Source organism: Muntiacus reevesi, chromosome 4 (assembly GCF_963930625.1).
Source record: "Muntiacus reevesi chromosome 4, mMunRee1.1, whole genome shotgun sequence".
Classification (NCBI taxonomy): Eukaryota; Metazoa; Chordata; class Mammalia; order Artiodactyla; family Cervidae; genus Muntiacus; species Muntiacus reevesi.
The window spans coordinates 127,903,934-127,927,163 of NC_089252.1; the positions used below are offsets into that span (position 1 = coordinate 127,903,934).

General features: G+C 41.2%; 1 protein-coding gene across 1 annotated transcript; it reads left to right on the plus strand.

Annotated features, from left to right (window-relative positions):
- The first annotated feature begins 14,158 nt into the window (after window positions 1–14,158).
- MYF6 (myogenic factor 6) lies at window positions 14,159–16,053 on the plus strand. Its single transcript, XM_065935471.1, has 3 exons — window positions 14,159–14,750; window positions 15,043–15,133; window positions 15,346–16,053. The coding sequence occupies exons 1-3, from the start codon at window positions 14,232–14,234 to the stop codon at window positions 15,462–15,464; spliced, it is 729 nt and encodes a 242-aa protein (XP_065791543.1). The 5' UTR covers window positions 14,159–14,231; the 3' UTR covers window positions 15,465–16,053.
- Window positions 16,054–23,230: the final 7,177 nt, after the last annotated feature.

Here is a 23,230-nt window from a genome sequence, read left to right on the forward strand (position 1 = left end):
CTGAATCCAATCAAGAATCTACATCCAGCTACCAATTGATGAAATTATAGACATTAGAAAAACATGTTAGATTATGCCAAAAAAAATGCAATCAACAAAATTCAGAGTTTGGAAAATCGTACAGGACAAACGACTCAATTCTTTAAAAAATTTGGAAAAGATATAAAGCAGTAGAGGAGGAAACATAGAAACCTAAAAGATTTATCAACTAACCACATTGTGGAGGCTTTCTTATGCTACGAGTTCAAACTAAGTATGACTCCACACAAACGGTCGCACATTTAAGTTTCTACTGCAACATTATTCAAAATAGCCAGAAAAACAGATAAATAAATGTGGTACACGCATACAATGGAATATTATTCAGCCACAAAAAGGAATGGAGGACTTATTCAAACCTCAACCTTGAAAACTTTATGCTAAGTGAAGGTGTTACTCACCGGTTTGTTTTGCCCAACTCCCAGCAAGCCAAAACGGTGAGACGCCGAGGTTTGCAGCAAGGCAAAGCGATGGGAAAATAGGTCTCAAATCACCTGAGAGAAGCCAAGGGAATCTTCGTACTGCACAGGCGTCTAAGCTACAGGACTCTGCACATTTTAAAGGTCACAAGTGCGCATGCCTGCGCACGCCCAGACCCGCGGTCAGCGGTCCTTTCTAGCCCTAAGGAGCGCAGCTCGGACTTGAAACAGCTGACTCCTGGCTCAGCCTGAACTAGGTGCAGCTGACTCCAAGTTCCTGGAAAACAACTCAGGCAGGCATCTTATTGTTCAGGCTGCCTGCTGCCTGGAGGACGTGAACGTCTTAAAACTTTGATCAGAGAAGGTAATTGAAGTGCATTTTACCCATGGTTTCTAAAGAAGCCAGACATATTTCAATTATTCCACTTAAACTAAATATCCAAAATAGGCATATCCATAGAAAGTTCATTAGTGGTTGCCAGGAACTGAGCAGGAAATGGGAAGTGACTACTAATGGATACAAGGGTTCTTCTTGGGGTGATGGAAATAGTGGTGATGATTGTACAACTTTGTGAAAACACTATAAACCACTGAAGAACCCATTTTAAAATGGTGAATTTTAGGGCTTCCCTAAATTTCGGGCTGAGTGGTAAAGAACCTGCCTGCCTATGGAGGAGACACGGGTTTGATCCCTGGACTGGGAAGATTCCACGTGCCTCAGAGCAACTAAGCCTGCGCCCCGCAACTACTGAGCCCTTGCTCTAGGGCCCCCAAGCCCCAACTGTTGAAGCCCAACTGCTCTAGAGCCTGTTCTCTGCAACAAGAGAAGCCACTGCAATGAGAAGTCTGGGAACCAGAACAAAGAGTAACCCCCCAGTTACAGCAACTAGAGAAAGCCCATGAGCAAAAATGAAGACCCAGCCCAACCATAAATAAATGTGTTTTCATGAAGCTATTTAATAAGACAATCTGGGAGTTAATGGCATTGGCCAGAAGTATGGCCATTTCACTCTCAGAGTTTAGGCCTGAATTACATGTAATTTACAAAAAAAAAGTATTTAATAAGTGAGTTCATCAAAAGATCTTAATTAAGTCACATGAAAGGCGAGATCTGCTCTACTAAGTGTTCCACTATTAAATGTTCTTTTCTAGAAGTTTATTGAGGCCTAATTATTTCAACAGCACCTTATGCAGACTACTGTGATCATTTCAAAGATGTCATAAATGTATTGAAAAGAAAGTGAAAGTCAAAGTGTTAGTCAGTCGTGTCCAGCTCTGCAAACCCATGGACTATAGCTCGCCAGGCTCCTCTGTCCATGGAATTCTGCAGGCAAGAATACTGGAGTGGATTGCCCTTCCTTTATCCAGAGGCTCTTCCTGACCCAGGGATCAAACTCAGATCTCCTGAATTGCAGGCAGATTCTTTATCATCTTACATGGGTTACATGATATGAAACATTTAAGATACCATTTTTTAAAAACAAGGATTAATATTAGACTAAAAAATGTACAAAATTATTTCAAGGTAAATTAGAATATTTTTATTATTATAAAGCTAAGACTTTATTAAGAAGAACGTTGAAGGATACAAAGAGGGGAGTTAAGGATTACTGGTTCCAGTGCTGGGTTCCATACTATTCTACCTCAGGAACCCAGGCAACTCTGAACAAATGAAATTCAGGAAATGAAATGGTGGCAACTGGAGAGTGTTCAGAAGAACGGCCTACACTAAGATACCACATGTCCCAAGGCCTTCACCCTCAGGGTCAGCTGGGAGACTCTCGCGACATGGAAGCCAGGAACAACGAGGATGACCAGGTATTAAGGAGCTGGGTGACTAGGAACAAGCAACCCACAAATACTTCTAAAACAAGTGGCCAATAAATTATCATACTGTCTTCTTACAAACATAGCAGGAGTGCCTACACACAAATTGATGTACTCTAATTTTGTTGTGACAGCCAGACTAAGCAATTAATTACTTAGATTTAGTATCCAAGGCTTAGCAATTTCAGCTCCAAAAATAAAGCTTGATATATAATTTCATTTTTTTTTTTTTTAAGCAGAGTGCCTCTTATCCCATAAAGTTTCCAGGAACTTCTGCTAAAATAAGAAGAGCACTGTATCTTTCACTGATCTAGATGCACAATGTTTTGGGCAAAGCACCAAATCACAAACAGAAATAGAAATAAACAAGTATCTGATAAGGAAAGATGCTACTTCATCTCAGGGAAGATGATGAGGGTTTTGACAATTATCACTCAGCAGATCTTACATAGTACCTGTTTTCCACCAGGTAGTCTTCTAAGCACTGATGATTACATAGTTCCTGCTCTCCAGGGTGGACTACATGAACAAAAAAGCACGAGAGGGCAATGTGATAAGAGCTTGGTTATGAATAACCACAGGAGCAAGTACTGTAATCAATATGAGACATAGGAAAGGAGGCAGTTGTGAAAAATAGAAATCGCCTGATGATCCACACGCCATAAATAGTCCCTTGTGAGTATTTTCTTACAGTCAGAAACTTTGAAATAGGAACATACTAGACAAAATCAAGTGCTCCCAAGCTTCCTGTGATTCTGTGCTTTTTTACCAGATTCTGTTACCAAGGAAGCATACTATTAAAAAGACATGATTTAGGCTAAGGCCTTTGATTTTCAAAACATTGTGAGTTGTTTTATAAAAAGAGTAGATTCTGATAGAAGCCTAGTGGTCAATTCTGAACTCAGAGTGATTTTATAACCCTCCATTTCCCCTTCTAGCTTTTCCCTTCCTTCTCTCCTCTCTCCCTCTTTCCATCCCTGCCTCTCCCCTTCTCCTTCGTCCTCTGGCTCCATTATTTGTCTTTATTCTAGATAGACTATTAAAAGCCCCAGAGCCCCAGAAAAGTCTTGCTGCCCACTTCTGAAAGTAGAGCTAAATTACTGCACCCTCAGGAAATCTCACACTAATCTTATAAGATCGTGCTTCATTTTTTCCTGTGGTTGAAGTTATTGCTAAGATAATGCATTTATAAAACATTTTAAGTAACACACCACTGCCAAAAATAGTATTATAGTATTATCATATGTCCAAAAGCTGATTTTAATCGTCACTTTAATCTTCAAAAGATAACTTATTCCATAGAGAAGACTGGGATTTTCTTCAAAGTCAGAAAAAAAAAATAAGCTTTTTAGTGAATTGAAATGAATAAGATTAAAGAAAAAATTCTGCTATGGGAGCTTTAGAAAGCTATATAAAATACCAAACACTCCAAGAAGTAAAAATAAAGTTTGAAACATAAGAAGTCTAGCTATTGTAGAATCATGTAGGGAACATTAACGAATGAATAGCTTGAAATTACTTAGTTAAAGCGGCATATGTTCTTAGTGTTATTATATCGTAAGATGAAACAAAATCTGAAAGATTAAACCATGTTCACTGATTTGAATACAAAGGTAAAATAAAACAATCAAATATCACATTGCACTTATCTTTAAGCATAGCAACCACACACACAAAAATTTGCTACCTTCTGGAAAACATCAAATACAAACATTTCCAGGAACAGCACAACAGATTGGTAAAGTGTAAAGTAGTCCCTGATTCTTACATTCTTTCTTGCTGACGTGCTGTTTCTCACTAACCCAAAACAAAACTTGACACACAAGAGAAGAACTTGCGCCACAGAAAAGTCACAGTCAGTCCCACTTCATTTTATTACAAAACAAATACTTGACTCTTCTACAGCCATTCCTTCTATTATTCATTTTTATGCTCTTTAATCCTCAAAGTACTGGGGGTTTCCCAATCATGAATAGAAATTAGCAAGGTCGTTCATATTTCACAAGGGGCTACAAAAATCATTCTCTGTTTCCTGGGTTCTGTTAGAGCTTCCAATCATGGCAGGGAAATGACCTCCCTCACACAATCGTGTACACACACCTCCCAATTGGAAAAAAAAAAAAAAATTCTGTAAACGAGAGATCTATTGGATCCAGTCAGCTTGGGTGTGTGGAACAGTGGAGGTTTGGAAAGAAAACACTGGCATGGATTTACTTGATATCAAGACCATTCAGTCTTGCTGGAGAGAACTAATTGATTCTGTTCTTTTGACTTTTTAAGGGGTCAGCTGACGTCTCCCTTGGTGAGAGTGGAAATGAAACAAATGGTAAACTACACTAATGACTCTCTGACATACTTGCAGGCTCTGGTGTTATACCGTCTCCTGAACACAGAAAGAATATTCAACAAAGAGCCGTACCAGAAGAGTTTGTAAAACCGTAAATTGCCACAACAGCTGAGAGAATAGTCCTATTGAAAGGAAATTAATGAGCAAGTGTCAAAATGGGCAGTTGGTGTCAATTCCTAGAGGATTTGAAAGTGAGAAGTGGACTTGAGGAAACCATGTTAATAGAGACCTGGTTTGTATGAAAAGAAAATCATACTTTACCAAATATCCATCATAAGAGTCATGCTTGTCACAATCCACATTAGTCTGTGTTTTGAGAAAAGAATGCTTTCTTAAGGTCTATGTAAGCACTTTACCTTGTTGATCTCCAAAAGCATATGATCGTCTGCTTTCTTGAAAACAAATTTAGAAAGAAATTCTACACTCAGCTGATGTGGTAATTCTTGGAACAAAACATATCCACCATTTTTTTTTTTTTTTTTTTTAAAAAGGAAGCTTTCAAGTCCAAACTATTTTTTTAACAACTTTCAAAAAGAAGCAAAGAACAAGAGATAGTAAATGGCAAATAGAAATTAGAGATTATGAAACTTTTATAAAGAGAGATTTATGTTAAAGAATTCAAAGAAATTAGGCAAGATACTAGAAAATATCAAGCAACAACAATTCTATTAATATTTGAAAACATGTAAAGAACTGTTCTGAAAGGAGCTATAATATATATTTGCTGTTACTTAAGAATATTCAATGCTACCATAGAGTATAAGAGAGTGGATGAAACTAAATATAAAAGCAAATGATGAGAAAACAGGTCATAGACAAAGTGAGTACAGCCTATGCTTGTCAACATAGAAAGGGCTGGAGGGCCAAGTAAGCATCAAACAACCAAATGTGCCTGAGAAACCCCATATTCAAGAAGTCTTAAAATGAATCCTTATTGGTGAAACCCAGTTTGGTCCGCATAATCTGCTGGCCGCCCAGTAGATATAGTAGATACGGCTCCCTATAGGTGAGCTGTAGTTTTGACTAGGTATGTAGAGCATCCATGTATTTGTTCAGACATCTTCTATCTGGTGAAATTCCTTGCTCATCCTTAATTCTGGTCCTTGTACTGGTGTACTGTAAGCAGGGAAGACTGAAGGGGAAGGAAGGAAGGAGGACATAAATGCATTGTGTAGGCTTCCCGGGTGGCACTCTTGGTAAAGAACCCACTTGCTCACGCAGGAGATGTAAGAGATGTGGGTTCAATCTCCAGGTGGAGAAGATTCCCCAGGAGGAGGGCATGGCAACCCACTCCAGTATTCTTGCCTGGGAAATTCCATGGACAGAGGAGTCTGGTGGGCTACAGTCCATGGGGTTGCAAGGAATCAGACATACTGAAGCGACTGCACATACACACGCACATACGCATTGTCTAACTCAAGACTTGGATAGTAAGGTCTCTCCACCCCACCTTTACCCTGTCGTAAGTGTGTTAAACTACGCTGGTCTTTCTCTTTCCTTACTGTGTATTTTTAAGTAAACAATAGACCATGGGTTCCAAGCATTTGAATTTGAGCTTCAATTTCATGACCTCTGGGACAGGCTGCCTGTACATGGCACTGCACATGGAAAATACCTTTGCATCATTATTTCCCAATGGGTCAACACAGGTCCAGATCTCAGCCAACAACTATCAACAGCACCTCTTTTGGTCACTAGGAAAACGGAAGTTATCCTACAGGTGGCCAAATAAACCCTGAAAGGTCCTCTAAGTTAACTTGCCCTTAGACTTTTCTTTTCCATTGCAGACTGCTCTTCTCTTGGGCACTGTAAGGAGACTCAGACTAAGGACTTCTTTTTGATTATATAAATCAATTTATGAGCTGTAAGAGCTGCTCTAAGAGCCAGAATTTAGTTAATAAGCATGCGATTTAGGCTAATTAGATTTCTCGTTGTTTTATTCCCTTTTTAAAATGTAGATAAATCATATTGGTAAAACATTGCAAAGTGAAGTGAAAGTTGCTCAGTTGTGTCTGACTCTTTGCGACCTCATGGACTATACAATCCATGGAATTCTCCAGGCCAAAATACTGACGTGGATAGCCTTTCGCTTCTTCAGGGAGTCTTCCCAACCCAGGGATCAAACCTAGGTCTCCCACATTGCAGGCAGATTCTTTACCAGCTGAGCCACACAAGGGAAGTCCAAGAATACTGAAATGGATAGCCTATCCCTTCTCCAGGGGATATTCCCAACCCAGGAATTGAACTGGAGTCTCCTGCATTGCAGGCGGATTCTTTACCAACTGAGCTATCAGGGAAGCCCAAAACATTGTGATATATAAAGAAATCATTTATCTAAAGCACTTCAGCACAGGAATTGCCACTTTTTTTTCTTCAAAATTGACTGATGGCTACAACCTTAAAAAATAAATTATATATAGTACTCTTTATGCTACACTCTAAAAGTACAAATCTTGGAATATTACAGTGTCAAACAGCTTTTAATCTCATGTAGTTTATATTTAAACAGAAAAAAAATTTAATTACTTAATAAAAAGATTGTGCTTACATTGTGAAATTATACAGCATGGCTTTTCCAATCACGACACCTAGCCCAGATCTTGAAATCAGGGAAGATAAAACTTAACATGATTAATTTTTATGTGACTAGCAACACACTGAAATAATTCCTATACTTAAAAAGCACCAGATTATATACAATGTAAACATTTTATCACTTTTGGCATGCTTCTGCCACTTATTATCCTAAAAGCAAACATGTATTATCTCAAGGTGAAATGTCTGAACTTCTGAAAAAGTGTGAAATGTGTGTGTTCGTCTGATTAAACAACTTTTTTTCCAAACTGGTAGAGAAACTTTATGGGATAAATGTGTTTGTACAGTGGTGACTATTTGTCACAGTAGGCTCTGACATAGGCTTTAAAGCACCAACTATTTTGGACAATATGTCATAACCAGCCAGTTGGAGGGCAGTAACAAAATACTTGGCTAACCATTCTATACTAGAGACATCTGTTTAGCTTAGCAAGCTGGTAACACCAGACCCTACTATAATTTGGATCATCTGAAGATCACAATCATTTAGTTTTTAAAAGATGTAAACAACATTGAAAGGCCATTCCATATTTTAAACAGTTATTATGGAGCATCATGGAAAAAGTTTATTATTACATAAACCATTAAGTTTAAGTGAAAAAGACCATATATACATGCTATTATATTATATTTCTATTCTTTAAATTATTTAATATAAAATTTACATTACATAATATTACATTATATAAAATTTTTGGTCATATGTAGGACATAAAAAACAAAGTATGATTTATTCAGGCAAGAGGTAGATGGGTGATTTTTCTTTCTTCAATCAAGTGAAATAATACCAGTTTGTATTGTTTACTATGTTCTGGACACTGTATATTATTAACATTGTTTTAATCATTAAAACAACCTTATAAGGTAATGTTATTTCCATCTTATGGACTAGCTGAGACATAAAAGAAGTTAAATTAAAATTACTTGTCCAAGGTCAAATATTAGCAAGTGGCAGAGCTGAGTCTAGAACTTATATCTAACATCAAATCCCATACTTGTAACCACTATAATTCTCTTTAAAGAAAAAAGTCTATACATCCTGTACTCTGTTCATTGCTCGTATCTATGAATAGATTCTACCTGTCTATCCTGGATAGATGCTTACAGCTTGCTTTGACTTGCCTGGGAATTTCCCAGGCTTCCTGCCAAAAGCAGGACCTTAAGGGTACTGGTCTTAAGCAAACCTTCACCAGTTGGCGACCCACAGAGTAGGAACACTTAACCTAGAAACACTGTAATGGTTCACGAAAGTTGCTCTAAAATCCCTCAATCTGAGTGAAGACAGGGAGTGCGCAGCATTATAAAGGGAAGTTCCTTTTTTAAGCACCAAGGAATGAGAGTTTCCGGGGTACAGGAGAAACACTCCTATTTGTCGTCTCTTTCCCTGGATGTTGTGCCTAGAAAATAAATGAGCAGCAGCGTCTTTGTGTCTAGTGCATGAACTGAACACAGGTTTTTGCGGAAGTTGTGTTCTATTCCCAACAGGAATGGAACGGGGGTTGAGAGCAAAGAGTAAACAAATAAATTTCTTGAAACATCTGAAGAGCAGCCTCTCTGGTTCCTCTCAGCTTGTCTTAGACACATTTCTTCAGAGCTGCTTGAAAAAGGCCACTGCCCAACCCAGCTTTTCTCTGCCCAGCTTCTCACTGCCACTATCCGGAGGTTGCAGAGGATTTGCCTCTGGGACAAATGGAGAAAGTGGCGTCAACATATACACATGATCGTGTGTAAAACAGTTAGCTGCTGAGGAGATGCTGGGTCACACAGGGAGCCCAGCCCGGTGCTGTGTGGTGACTTAGATGAGTGAGATGGGGAAGGGGGAGAGGCTGACCAGAGAGGGGATGTACGTGTGATTATCACTTATTCACGCTGTTGTCCAGCAGAACCAACACCTTGTAAAGCAATTTCCCTCCAATTAAAAAAAAAAGTTTAAAATATAACTACAAATAAAATTCTTATTGAATTAAAAAAAACAAGCTTCCCTCCTCTGCGTGGTTTGGCCCCTCCCCCTTGTCCTCAGCAGTGTACATGCAGAGCTATATTTACCAGTGTTTGGGACTCTCTCGGCACAAACCGGCTGAAGATGAGGTAAATTACAGGTGCACCGGCTCATGTTACTCATTTAGCAGCCACAAGTTGAGAGCACTAATCTGCCCCTTCTGAATTTTCCCTTTCAGTCAGCGGCCCTCCCTTCGCCTTCTCTTCTCTAGGGCCGCTCCCTGGCCTTGCTCGCTGACCCTTCTTCTCCCCACAGGCTGGACTTCATGCTGTTCACTTTCTTTCTCTCCTTCTCCTCCTCCTCCAGCCCCTCTTTCTTTTATTCCCTTTCCTCCTCTTTCTTTCCGCTGCTGTAAAAGTATAATTATTTTCTACCTGCCCCCCCGTTCTGCTTTCTCAGCTCTAACGGAATCTTCTTTTTTGAACCCGGTCTGACTGACTCAGTGGGCATGAGTTTGAGCAAACTCGGGGAGGCAGTGAAGGACAGGGGAGCCTGGTGTGCTAGGCCACGGGGGTCGCCGAGAGTCTGACAGGACTTAGTCGCTGAATAACAAATGCAGGAATCTAGCCCCGGTCCCTAGGGGTAACACACGAAGACCTCTTCATCAGTTCCTGACTGATGCTGTGTCTGTTTCTTCCCTGAACTTGCTCCTACTGTCACCACCACCCTAATCATCAGGTCTATTAAAAGTCTTCAAGTCTGCTCCGTAGAAATAGCAACCCAACATCTTAGGAACTTCCCAGACCATTCCATCCACTCGTGACAGATTCTTCATTGTTACACACTCACAAGAAACCACATTCTCTTCCTCCAATTTCCTAGTCACTTGTGTAATTTTTTTTAAAAATCAGAGTCTGTCCCCCTAGTAAACTAGAAATTTGTTGAGGGCATAAATACACGAAACACAATTACTGGAGTCACTAGTGCTAATATTCCCTGGTGGTTCAGACAGTCAAGAATCTGCCAGCAATACAGGAGACCTGGGTTTGATCCCTGGGTCAGGAAGATCCCCTGGTGAAGGAGATGGCAACCCACTCCAGTATTCCTGCCTGGAGAATTCCATGGACAGAAGAGCCTTGAGGAATACAGTACATGGGGTCGCAAAGAGTTGGACACGACTGAGCAACTAATACTAGTGCTAATATTTTCACTTCTGTTACACAATTAACACAAATGAATCCCTAAATTTATCCTAAACATCTGTCTTAACAGATCTGCATATTTCAATGAATTCCCTTTGGCTATTTCAATCAGAAGCCGTATGAATTGGGAAGGAAGGAAATTAACATTTTTGAGTGCCCACTCCATAATATGGACTCAAGATATATTTTCCCATTTTATGCTAACAATAAATCTATGATGTATGTATTACATATACCATTTGATCTCTTTTAAAACAAGCTTGGAATGTATAATTATGAATGGCTAGAACTTAAGTTTCTGACTTATCCAAGACTCTGCTTTGCCACCAGATACAACACCTTCCCAAAGGCTCACAGTGGAAACCCACTGTTGGCTGGGCTAGCCATAATCCTTTTCTTCCTACTCTTTTTCACAGAGAGGAAAAGCTGGACATATTCAAGATTTTGTGGAGATGATGGGAAGAAAATGCATTTACAAATAACTAAGCATGAAGTAAGAATAATTTGAAAACTATTTGAAAACTCTCAATTCTATCACTAACTTACTTTCACATTTTGTTATGAACTCTAGGCCCCTGAAGTGACTTACTGATATTTAATTTTATTATTCTATTATTATTTACTCTTTCCATAATTAAAAAATGCACTTGAACTATCTAAAGCTTGGAGGATAAACCCGTTTTGACAACTTGTCAAGATCTGTGTCTCCCACGATGTACTGAGAAATAATGTAATTGCAATTACAGGCATCTCACATTCTGTAAACAGTTTGAGTTCCAAGAGTTCACTACTTAGTTGTTTGGAATCGTTGTGTATTTTCCCATTACCTAATCTAATAAAAAATGGTTATTTCCCAAGTTGGCATTTCCTTTTTTCTCTCTTCCCATCCCTACCCCAGCCCTCAAAACAACAAAAAGGGAAAAATCTGTTTGAACAAGGTGAATAACAAGACTAATATTATTAGCCTGAATTCTAGAGAATGTTGTTATAGGGATTTTGTAATTTAATAAAAAATGACAATTCAGTAGTGATAGCTGGATTCACACAAAGAAATGCCACCCCTATCTGGGAAGTTGCTCTTGATTAGCACCCCAAAACTTTTTCCTCTTCTTTCTAGAATCTTCTCTGTCTATATTTTGAACTCACTGTTTCTCCAGTGGCGATATTTAAATAAGGGAAAAATTAAGGAGAAAGTGCACTTCCATATTCTTTAGTAGGTTCATGATGCATAGACTGTCTCAGATCTACCCGAAAAGTTTTAAAATCAGGGGCAAGTCTGAGAACTGTTATCACCTTACATATTACTTCTATCATCCAAGCAATGAAATTCTGAGAAGCAATATTTTTCTAACCTCATTTTTTCTGTAAACCTAATTGCAGTAATAAAAATACTTTTCTCTTATGGGTATGCAACATTTTTGAAGTGATTTTGCATTTTTAAAAACTTTATCATGACCTTTGAGAATATGATATCTTTGCCATTATAAAAACTGAGAATTTGAGATATTAGGGTTGACTAAGTTCTCAGAGGCCCAAAATAATTGTGATCTAGGTCTTCTACACCCCAATTCAAGGGCTGTTTCTCCCATTTTTAAAAATTGCTTAGTCAATCTCACTCACCCTTCTAGATTCCATCTCCATAAGAAAAGGGATCATTTTTCACTGCTTTATTCTTGGCACCCAAGACTATCTGGCACTCAGTAAGTAACTCAAAAATGTTGAATAAATGAATTTCAGATATCATTTTCTTAATAATCTTAGCAATAATGCTATATAATTTTACTGCTTAAAATGACTTTTCAAATTGTCTTCACATTAGAAGATAAAGCACTGAGTGAAGAAGAACACAGGGTAATTTTCCATAATATATTCAAGGCTATTCCAGGAATTCTTGGAGTCTCCAATCTGTAGTCTCTACTGCTGATATTAGCAACCAGGGGACTGGCAGAGATAGGAGAAACTGCACAAAAGTAATGGATTCTTATTATTCCCTGTTCCTCCTAAACATTTTTAAAAACTGAAAAATGGTTCTCATCCTTCACAAGGAATATACAGCTGCACAATAACAAAAATGTAAAAACAGCACAAAATGGCAAAACTTAACATCTCAGGTCTACGGCTCGATAGGAAAAAACTATGAAGATTTATCTTCTGGAGTAAGCGACTTAACTCAAAAATGTAACTAGTTTCTACACTGTCTGACCATTGAGTCCAAGGACATTGTTTTCAGCCTACTCATTTAAAAAAAAATGAAATCATATTGAGCGTAGCATCTCTGCTTTGGGTAGAAGAAGATATTATGTTGCCATCTGGTTTTTCAGGCACTGACTCTAATCGCCAAAACCAGAGGTGACTGTCATCCCAAAGGCAATTTATAGTTGGAAAGAGTCTTCCAGAGCTCTGGGAAGGAAAGGAAAGGGGAAGGAAAAGGAAAGGATATAACAAAATAATTTCAATAGGAGGAAAAATTATCTGCTACAATTGTGCTTCATTTCCTTCATAAGAAATGGTCTTAGCCTTGACATAGCCTTATGCTTTCAATGATAACTAATGTTCATCAAGCAGCTAATGTAAGGTTATATGCTTCAGACGCATGGGATCAGTTTATCGAATTGTCCTCAAAATTCTATAAGGCAACCATTGATATCTTAAGAGAAATCGAAACCTAGTATTACCTAGGCACACAGAAATAGAAATTAACTTAGCTAGGACTTGAAGGGACTTCTTTGGAATTTAGGGGCCTTGCACTTCATCCTTATCTTGTACTACCTCCCCAGCCACCATTCTTGTGTGTACTGAACCACAGGCAAGCTGCAGTTAAACACACTCTTCCTTGATTTGTGTCTTCGTTGCTACCTTTCTCAGCTGAATCCTATGAAACAATTTATCTGGCATCAAAGGGTGCCAAGAAAGCTAATGAAAAGCCATGAGCACGCAGTGTAGAACAGGAGCCTTAACGGAGGAGACAGAGTGCCACGCTGAATCCTGGAATATCAAATAGCTATGAGTCTTATTTCCACTAAAACTATTACTCAGGAGACATTATTACAATCATTGCATTCCCATCCTCAGTCCCACCCCTTACCTTATAGGTACTACTGGTCCACCATGGAGGGGTATGGAATTCGGATCTTAGTTGCCACCCTCCAGAAAAAGATAGCCAAGGAAGGAATCTGAGCACCCTCTAGCCACCCCTTCCAGCTCCCAAACTGTCATACAACCTTAGTAAAAGAGAGGAAAGAGATTTACCTGCTGCTATGGAGGCTGAAGCCTGAAAGTCATGTATAACCTTGGAAGGACTGTAATGGTTTTATCACAGGAATAGCATCTTTTTGAGAGGCAGGAGAGAGAAAAGAGCTGAACCACTCTGCAAATATTAACCAAGCTATTTTGGAGCAATGGCTATTGCCTTTGAAATCTTTCATCATGGGTCTATACTTAGAATTCAGATGAGCCTGGGGGAGGGGGAACAGTGCAGTGTTAATCCCCAGTTGTTTTGAACTTTTCCTGTAAGCAGGTTAGCCACTTTAGAGGAAGTGTTCGATGCTTTGTTTAAATTCTAGGAGTCTATGTATTTTGTTTTAACCTGTCCTGCATATAGGTTGTCACATCATTCTGACGGTGACACTTCTCAGTTTTCTTTCAAACTCGATGTTCTAGAGAGCACTGGCTGTAATCACATTGAGAGACTGATGCTCCATGACAGCTAAAAGTTGGATTGAGTTTCAGGAGCTACTATATATAAAGCTGGGGCGACTTATGTCACCGCACTAATTAAATGCCATCTGGGTAACCACCCAGAACCTTCTGGTTTTTGAGCCCATCACCCCGTTCAGACCAAGTCAGAGGCCAAGGAAGAGAACATGATGATGGACCTTTTTGAAACTGGCTCCTATTTCTTCTACTTGGACGGGGAAAATGTTACCTTGCAGCCCTTAGAAGTGGCAGAGGGCTCTCCTCTGTATCCAGGGAGTGATGGTACCCTGTCCCCCTGCCAGGACCAAATGCCCCCGGAAGCCGGGAGCGACAGCAGCGGAGAGGAACATGTCCTGGCGCCCCCAGGCCTGCAGCCTCCCCACTGCCCCGGCCAATGCCTGATCTGGGCTTGCAAGACCTGCAAGAGAAAATCTGCCCCCACCGACCGGCGGAAAGCCGCCACCCTGCGCGAGAGGCGGCGGCTCAAGAAAATCAACGAGGCCTTCGAGGCACTGAAGCGACGGACTGTGGCCAACCCCAACCAGAGGCTGCCCAAGGTGGAGATTCTGCGGAGCGCCATTAACTACATCGAGCGGTTGCAGGACCTGCTGCACCGGCTGGATCAGCAGGACAAAATGCAGGAGTTAGGGGTGGACCCCTTCAGCTACAGACCCAAGCAAGAAAATGTAAGCCCAGATGCTGCCGCCGGCGCCGGGGAAAGGACAGGCTGATTAGACGCCTTCCTCGGGGCCTTAACCTCCCCCTGCTCGGTCTCCGTCCCCGTCCCCCTTCCTCGCCCGCCCCTCCCGCTCCCTCTTTAATGAAGCCCCGGTGACCCGTGAACACGGGGTGCCTGCAAGAGGCAGGAAATTCGTACCCGGCCTGAGGAAACAGGGGAGACACCCCCGCCGAGGGCCCCCTAACCCACCCCCGGAACCCATGCTTCTTGACTAATCTGCTGCCTCGGTTTTCCTCCAGCTTGAGGGTGCGGATTTCCTGCGCACCTGCAGCTCCCAGTGGCCAAGTGTTTCGGATCATTCCAGGGGGCTCGTGATAACCGCCAAGGAAGGTAAAGTGAAAGGACACAGGGCCACGAGAGGACACCCCGGGAGGGGGCTGGGGAGCCCTCTGGGCGCAGAAAGCAAGGCTCCGAGCCGAGCGGGAACCGGGATGTGCCCGAGCGGGCGCTCCCAGCGCGGGGACCGCGGCTCGCGCGGGGAGCAGAGCTGCCTTCCTTCCATGGGGAGTATGTTCATGTGTCTGTGTGTTTTCTGCTCCCAGGAGGGACAAGCATTGATTCATCGGCCTCGAGTAGCCTTCGATGCCTCTCTTCCATCGTGGACAGCATTTCCTCGGAGGAACACAAACTCCCCTGCGTGGAGGAGGTGGTGGAGAAGTAACTCAGTGCTCCAGTCGTTCTCCACGGAGCAGGAAGATCCCACCCCCACCCCCACCCCCTGCTTCGCCTAATCCTTTAGGTCACGTTACGTTAATATTTAGGAAGACAGACCCAGGAGTTTATGATAGGGAAGGAGACATATTCACAAAGAAGCTTTCTGGAAACTGCTGTGCACGCTCGGATGAAAAACCCTTTCGGCTTTGGGCTTGTATCTTGGGAACCGCGAGTGGCTTAGATCTAGCGGTTTTACTTTTTGTTTGGTTGGTTTTGTAATATATTTACTTTTATTATGGTGATCCTTTTGTGCCATGTTCAGAAGAAGTTCATTCCTGTTTCAAGCAAAGTGGAAACGTTGCATCTAAATGTTAGTGGTATTGAATGTATTTTTGTAAATAACATTAGTACTTTCTTTTTTTATGTAAATCTAAGAAATATATTTTAAATGTGGAGTGACATATTGTATATAAAATGTGAGAGGATCCTGGTATTGTAATATTAAAAGATAAGTTTCTATATGAAGAAAAGTTGGTCTAATTTGATTCTACTGAAAAAAATATATGTTTAGAGGGCATAAATAAAGGTGAACCACATTTTAATTTAGACACCACCGAAACCCATTTATTTGGGTGTCTATCTATGGGTCGACTTAAAAGGACGAAAATGGGTTGTTTTCCTGTGTCTGAATTAAAACTGTCCACTTTCCTATCTCATGTAGATCTAACCACATTTGTGGTTAGAAGTGAAGACCATCCGGAAGGAATCTGTCCTTTTCCTTTTTATCAATATCCTGTTTCTTCTTGTTTTAGTTAAAACAGAGAGCCCTTTACCTGCAGATCTGGGTGAGATTTACATTATCAAAATGAACAACTGAATCTTCAATCCAAGAAAGTCTCGTCCTTGTAAGAAATAACCACACACACCAAAAAAAGGAAAAAAAGAAAAAAAAAAAAGTCAGCTAATTTTGCCCCAATTACTTTCCCTCTCCGATTCCACGGGCCCAGCACTTCCTTAGAAGCATGCATATGGTGAACCAAGGGCCGGCCTGGCCTCTAAGCAAGGTCTCTGGTCCCAGCCTGGTTTTCTTGAACTAGACTGGTAGTTAGAAGACTGGAATATCCTCTAGGCCTCTTGTGGTTTGGGTTTGTTTTCCAAATAGAAAGGTAAAAGAAGGGGACGATCTGTCTCCCGAGGTGGGGTAGGCGTCTTTGATGGGAGGTTGCTTCCAGAGAGGTAAGGGTTAACTGGCTGAGGGCAAAAGACCACAACACACATGAAACCTCTTAGCCGGACTAAACGGCAAACCCCAGAGAGGCCTGAAGCCCCAGGAGCTCCTCACAGTGAGGGTTTTACAACGTGTGCCAGGTTTGTTTATCCTGTAACCTCAGGAAGAATCGACCACCAAGGATCGCAGTGGGAAGCAGAGCCTAGGAGGAGGCCAAGTCACTGCTTTGGAATTGCTACTTCTCTCTCATTCTGTAGGTGGCACTTTCACTCCCTCCCCCTCCTCCCTTAACACCTTCCTTTCCTCCTTTTCTCCACAGCTATTGCTCAGCTCAAAAATGTGAAAAATCAAATCGAACGCAGCACTCCCTAGCCCAACCTTGCTACGCAATGCCCCAGCCTGGACCCTGACGCCCACCGCGCAAGTCGCAGATGCCGCCACAGACGGCGCCCCCTGCAGGCAGGGAGCAGTATCTTGCCCTTTTAGCATTTCAAAAGGCCTCTGCCTGGGTTATAACCGTTGCGGATATTTCTGGGCGCATGATTAATTCCAGTTTCTCCTAAAATACTTTTAAAATGTAGAAAGCTACATAGAGGAAGCTGATCTGGACATACGATCCCTCTCAAAAGTGTGAGAGCAGCAGGTGGGAGAGTGATGGAGGCAAACGCTGAACGTCTGTGGGCTGATAACTGGATTGAATCGTCGCGGCTCCTCTCTTTGTTCTGTTTCCTCATTTATATAATTCCAGGGGTTGTGAAGGTTCACTGTGAAGTCTTTAACCAAAATGGGACACAAAATAAACATTAAATGTTAGCTGTTTTTATTTTTCATTAGTAACTAGATTTACCATCAAGAAGCTTTTCTTCCACCAAAAGTCACAGTTCCTGCAGATTTAGTTTTCGAACTTCTTTTCAGGGTCTGACTGGGATCGTATTAATAACAATGAGACCAACAGCCAGGTGAATAAGCCATTCCTAACACTTTACCTGTTAACTTATATAATCCTACAAAGATATGTGAGAGAAGTCCTGCTGTTATTTCTTATTATGAGAAAAGGATACTTTGGGGGCAGAGAGAGATTCTTCCTTTTTTTAAGTATAGAGCCAGGATTTTGAGCTAGTCAACAACAATGGCTTCAAACTTCCTCTCTAAATCGTTTATGTATCATGAAAGAGAAACCTTGAGAAAGGAGAAGGTACATTTATGGACTGTAGGATAATTTGACTGAATTTGACAACTGTTTTTCAAAAGCTCTTTCTGGAGAGTGATTAGCTAGTAAACTCCAAATTAGAGAAGTCATTTAATTAAATGTGGTCAAGCATTGCAAAGTATCTAATCTGAATACATGTGAATGAAAATGTCTTGATTGTATATATACCTCTTAATCATGCTTTTTATGTATCTATGATTTTTTCTGAGAATCAAGTGATTTCCATATATATATATGGAATATATACATATATATACATGCACACATACACACACCCCTATATTTTAGGAAATCAGATTCATGCCACAACTAAGATATCACAACCAGCAGGTAAACTCATTTAACTTTATAATAGCACATATATTTATAATAAGATTTGTGTTATAAGTTGCTCAGCAACAGAATGTTTTTTATCAATTCATGGACTTTACTTTTATTTGGTCTTCGCAAACCAAATCCTCTTTATCTTTCTTAGTTGAGTAACCTGAGAAATTGTTTGGAATAAGTTTGCCCATAGAAAGTCTCTTCATTAAATAGAGCAAATATTTCCCAAAGACTTCATGTGACCTCCACTGCTACAACTGACATGGTAGGCTTCCCGATGAATCCTTGGTGTGTTTGCAATTAAAATGTTTTTATTTGATATTAATGATGATAATCTTGACTAAGGCCAAAGCCAAAACAAACAGGGCTGTGGAAACAGAAAATCAAGATGTTAATAACTCGGTAAAGATCAGCAATTTGAGATTTAAACTGAGCCTCATTTCAGAGGTTATTAAGTATAAAATAACAAGTGATTTTCTCTTATATGTTACCGAAGAAATAATCTGTAGAACATCAAATGTTAGCTTTCTTAAACTAACTTTAATCATCACACCTGGATCATTGAATTTCAAGCCTGAAGATAGTGGAAATACCTTTTGTCTAAAGTACTCTTTTTTTTTTCATATTCTTTCATATGATTTGGGGGTGGAGGTATGATGCTAAAAATCAGCGATCCCAACTCCTCTTGAGATTGGTAGAGAAGTGTTGGGTTGCTATAGTGACCTTCACCCTTATTAAGACATTTTAAAATTCAAAGTTAGAATTTACCCATCTGTGCTTTTCTCTTAGTAATATTTTATCCCTTTTATTTTTCTCAAAATGTTCTTCCTACAACAACTTATCTGGAAAAAAACATTTTAAAAAATTTTAGTTTAAACTTTGAATATCTCATCTCCAAATCTAATGCATTAGTAAATTAGCAATAAGATGGCATTTCCTTAAAGAGCCAAGCCATCAAGGCATTTCTCCAACAAACTCCTCCAGTCACTCCCTTAGAGTCAGCAGTGTTACAAAAGATGACCCTCCTTCCTAGAGGTTTCATTCTGAAAAAGCAATTTTTTGTAAGCCTAGTTCAGAGTCAGCCTGTGAGATGGAATGCCTGTGCCATGTGCTGGAACAAAGATAATGCTGTAAGGACTGCCCACTTTCTCTACTCTCAAGGCTGCTTAAAGTCCTTACTTAGGCCTTTGATCTCTCCTGGGAGTCTTCGAACTAGGCAGAGGCCAATGTCTTCCTCAGCTGTCTTCTCCACAAATTCTTCCAGCAGCTTTGGCAGGTACTAATGTGTTTACTTAGGTGTTTCTGGTTCCCGGAACTAATAGTGGTTTGAAATTGTTTGGCACATTGTTATGTCAAATATAATAAGAAAATTTTAAGAACAACTTCCATTATCCAGGAGTTGATAAGGGTCTCAGGGAGGGGCCGAAGTGAATTGAAATGAACCTGCTTCCTATGTATATTTAATTACTCCTGCTGAGAGAAACACGGAGAATTTTCAATCATGCAAAATTCCGAGGGTGGGCAACTTTTACTAGAAAAGGAAGCTCTGAGCATCATTTTGCTGGTGTGGTCTGTCCATCAACACTAGGATTGTTGCCATTATAATGCTCAAACTAAAATAGGCTCTCAAAAAAAAAAAAAAAGTTGATGATTACTTAAAGGTCTTTGCAATTAAAACCTACTCCTAAGTCTAAATTGTAAGAAAATTAAGTATGTGTTTATTTTGCTTCAGAATGTAAAATAACACAAAAATTTAAAAACCATTATATCTGCTTCATCAGAATCTTGGTGAGCATTTATTTATATGACCCAGCTGGACTGACTTTTCCTCTCATCTTCTGCCTACTGTGATATTTTCCTAGCAGAGTCAGTGGTGGAACATGGAAGACATCCACGTCCCTGGAGAAATAGGGTATAACAGATTGTATTTTCATTCTTTTCTCTGAGAAGTGAAAGCCAATATGGTCTGATTTTGAGAAGAGGCCACCCTCTTTTCTTGAGTAGAGGAGCAATAGAAAAGACCTTTTTAAAAAGTAAATTTTAACTTTTTTTTTATACTTCTCTGTTTAATTTCCCCCCCTAAAAAAAAAAAAAAAACCACTGTTTTTCTATGTCTCACTCAGTTTCCCATTTTTCCCTTCCATGGTGTCTCCTGGGAAAAGAACAGGGGAGTTATCTCCTGATTTGGGGGGCCCAGGCATCTCTGAACACGTTGGCTTCCTACCTTTTTTGTAGCCTGCTTCCCATTTTTTGATCTCTTTCTCCTCTAGCCCCTGACAGAGGTCTCAAAGTTTTGTCTCGGTTTTTAACTTTGGTGCTCTGAGATCCTCTTTTCAGCGCTTAAGTCCCAAGGGTCCTCAACCCTGGACCCTGTTTCCCCCCCAGCAAGTTCCATTAAGCCGCCGGGCGCTTGTGTTTTCTCGGCTTCTTTAGTTCCACTGGCCCGCGGCACTCTGGTAAATTTGTTTTGAGATCACCTTACCAAAGACAGCCTTAACCTCTGGTTCCTGACAGGGCCTCCTGAGTGACAGCGTCTTCTCAGGCCGGGAGCCGAGGGAAAGCTCCCCGGACCTGCGTTTGCGAGTCTCTGCTCTGGAGCGCTAAGGGCACGCATGGAGCCCGAACTGATTGGAGAAGGAAACAAATGGAATTCACCTCTAGGAGCTGAAGCCCTCCAGAATGGGTGCCTAGTTTCCAATTCTGTGTGACCTGGGGCAAATGACTTACTCCCCGAGCTTGGCTACCTTCTCTTAACAATGGGTCCAGTGACAGTTGCCAGAGAATTGTTGAAAGTCATAACTGAGTGCATACATAGCAAGTGTTGGGAACAGTGCTTCCCAAGAGAAAACAAGTCATAATTGTTTGTTTACAAATATCCCATGCTTAACAACTTTGGGGGCAAAGGACATTAGGTGCCTTGTGGAAAGAAATCACCTGAAAGGCAAGCCAGAAGCATAACTTCTATCTTCCACTTAAACTTGAAGGAGCAAATTTATTTGTGCCCGAATCTTAAGTTTGTGAACAGGTCTGTATTAGCTTTGGCCGGTGTGTGACAGTCTGGACTACATAGCCAAAGAAAGTGCTTCTGTCGCTGCTGACCAGAACCTGCCTGGATGAGAATATCTACCCACTACTGTGCTTCCGAGGCGGTAACCTGCACGCTTTGGAGTGTTTCCACTCCCCTGGATGGGTCCTTTAGGAACTCAATTCTTTTATCTGGTGTGGCCCTGGCTACCTATTCATTTCAAAGGCATCTACTTGTTAACAGTTCTAAAAATAAGGTGCAGATGAATACCCACTGCCCATTGGTATGAAAAGGAGTCAGATTTTCAAGGGCTGGTGGTGGAGGTAGTGTCTTTGTCTTAGAGACGACAGAACTTGGGAAAGGGGACAGCGGCAGGCATATTAGTAGCAAACTTCGGTGACTGACATTTTCCTACCCCTGATTTCTGGGGCCTTCACTTTGGAGAGCAGATTTCACCCTGAGAATGTTAATCCTTCTTTGGCCCCTGAAGATGGGGGAATCTGCCTGCCAGGGTTGCTTTCGGGAAATAATTTTAGAAAAATGTAATAGGAAAGAAGGTCTCCTCCGCCCCTGTTAATTTGGAGTCACAACAGTTTACTGGACTCTGTGACCCAAGATCAAGGTGCAAACTCACTTCTTTTAATGAGTCCACAAGCCTGGTCCAAAACCTCAGAAAATTCAAGTCTGTTTGTGTAGCTAGACCTTGAAGTAGTAGTTTTTTCCCATATATAAAAACTATCCTCCCCCCATCCTCTACCGCAGGTGATTTTGATAGTGAGTGAAGTCAGGGTGGAGGGGGACTGACAAAAGTTGATTAATAGGTTCATTGTCACTTAAATGGAGGCCCTTCCCTCTCGCCTTCTAGCCACGAAGTTTCAAAGACCCTGCTGCGATTGCTTTTCTGTAAGGCTTTTGTCGCCAAAGTGTGTGAAGTTACTCTGGTCGAAGGAGTTGGAAATTTTACACGAGCCAAGAAAGCTTGCCCGGCCGGCAGCTGGGACGCATCTGTAACGGTGTTAGTTTGCCTGAAAGCAGAAAATTAGCGACCCCGAAGCCCAGCTTGGCTGTTTAGACTGTCGAAATGACAGGGCGGGGCAGAAAGAGGGAGAAGGGAGACTAGCCCTCGGGAAGGAGTTCATCATCTAAAACCCGGTTTCTTAGAACACAAATCTTAGCGACGCAGTCAGGGTGGATCTTCCGCCTGCTCAGGTCCATCACTGGAGGAGGCGCTCAGCAAACAGGCGCAGAAGCGGGCAAGAGGGGAAGCCGGGTGTGTTCCTGGTCACCTGGCCCTGCTATGCCCACGCCCTTCAGAGGAGCAGAGAAAAAACTCAGAGCGAGCTGTTTTTGGAGAAAAGGAACCTCCCAGGTTACCCCCAAATAACACAGAGACTGTTAATGGCAATCTGATGAGAAACAAAATAGATTAAAAAAAAATCTAGAGCCACTTCATTATGGAAAGTGCCAGTTCAAGATTTTAGCAACTGTTATTTGGCCTAGTGGCTGAGAAAATTCCTGACACAACTAAAGTTCACGAAAAAGAGAAATACCTGAAAATAAAGTTGATCACTCATGTCTCGCATTGGGAAGGAGGGTCCGCGTTTAGTGTCAAACTTTAACGGGGAGTTCTGTTTACTGATTATCTTTTTAAACGTGAGAGCAATTGTACGAAGTTGGATTTCCTTCGTTCCTTTTGTCTGTGACACCCTAAGTGTCCCTTGGTTTAGGTAACCGAACGAGTGCAAGTAAGCGGACTGGGGCGCCATCACCTCCGCCCCAGCAGAAACGCAGTAAAACCATTAGCGTCAAAGGGGCAGTAAACAGCAAACTGTCTCTAGAGAAAAGGCGGAGGTTTGCCCAGACAGCCCCGGCGGGGGTTGCGGTGGGATATGCTAATAGTGCGGGGCCACAGAGGCCGGCCTCCCTCCCCCAAGAATATATAAAGAGCCCCAACCCCAGCGCGCAGACCCAGGCCGCCAGGCGTCT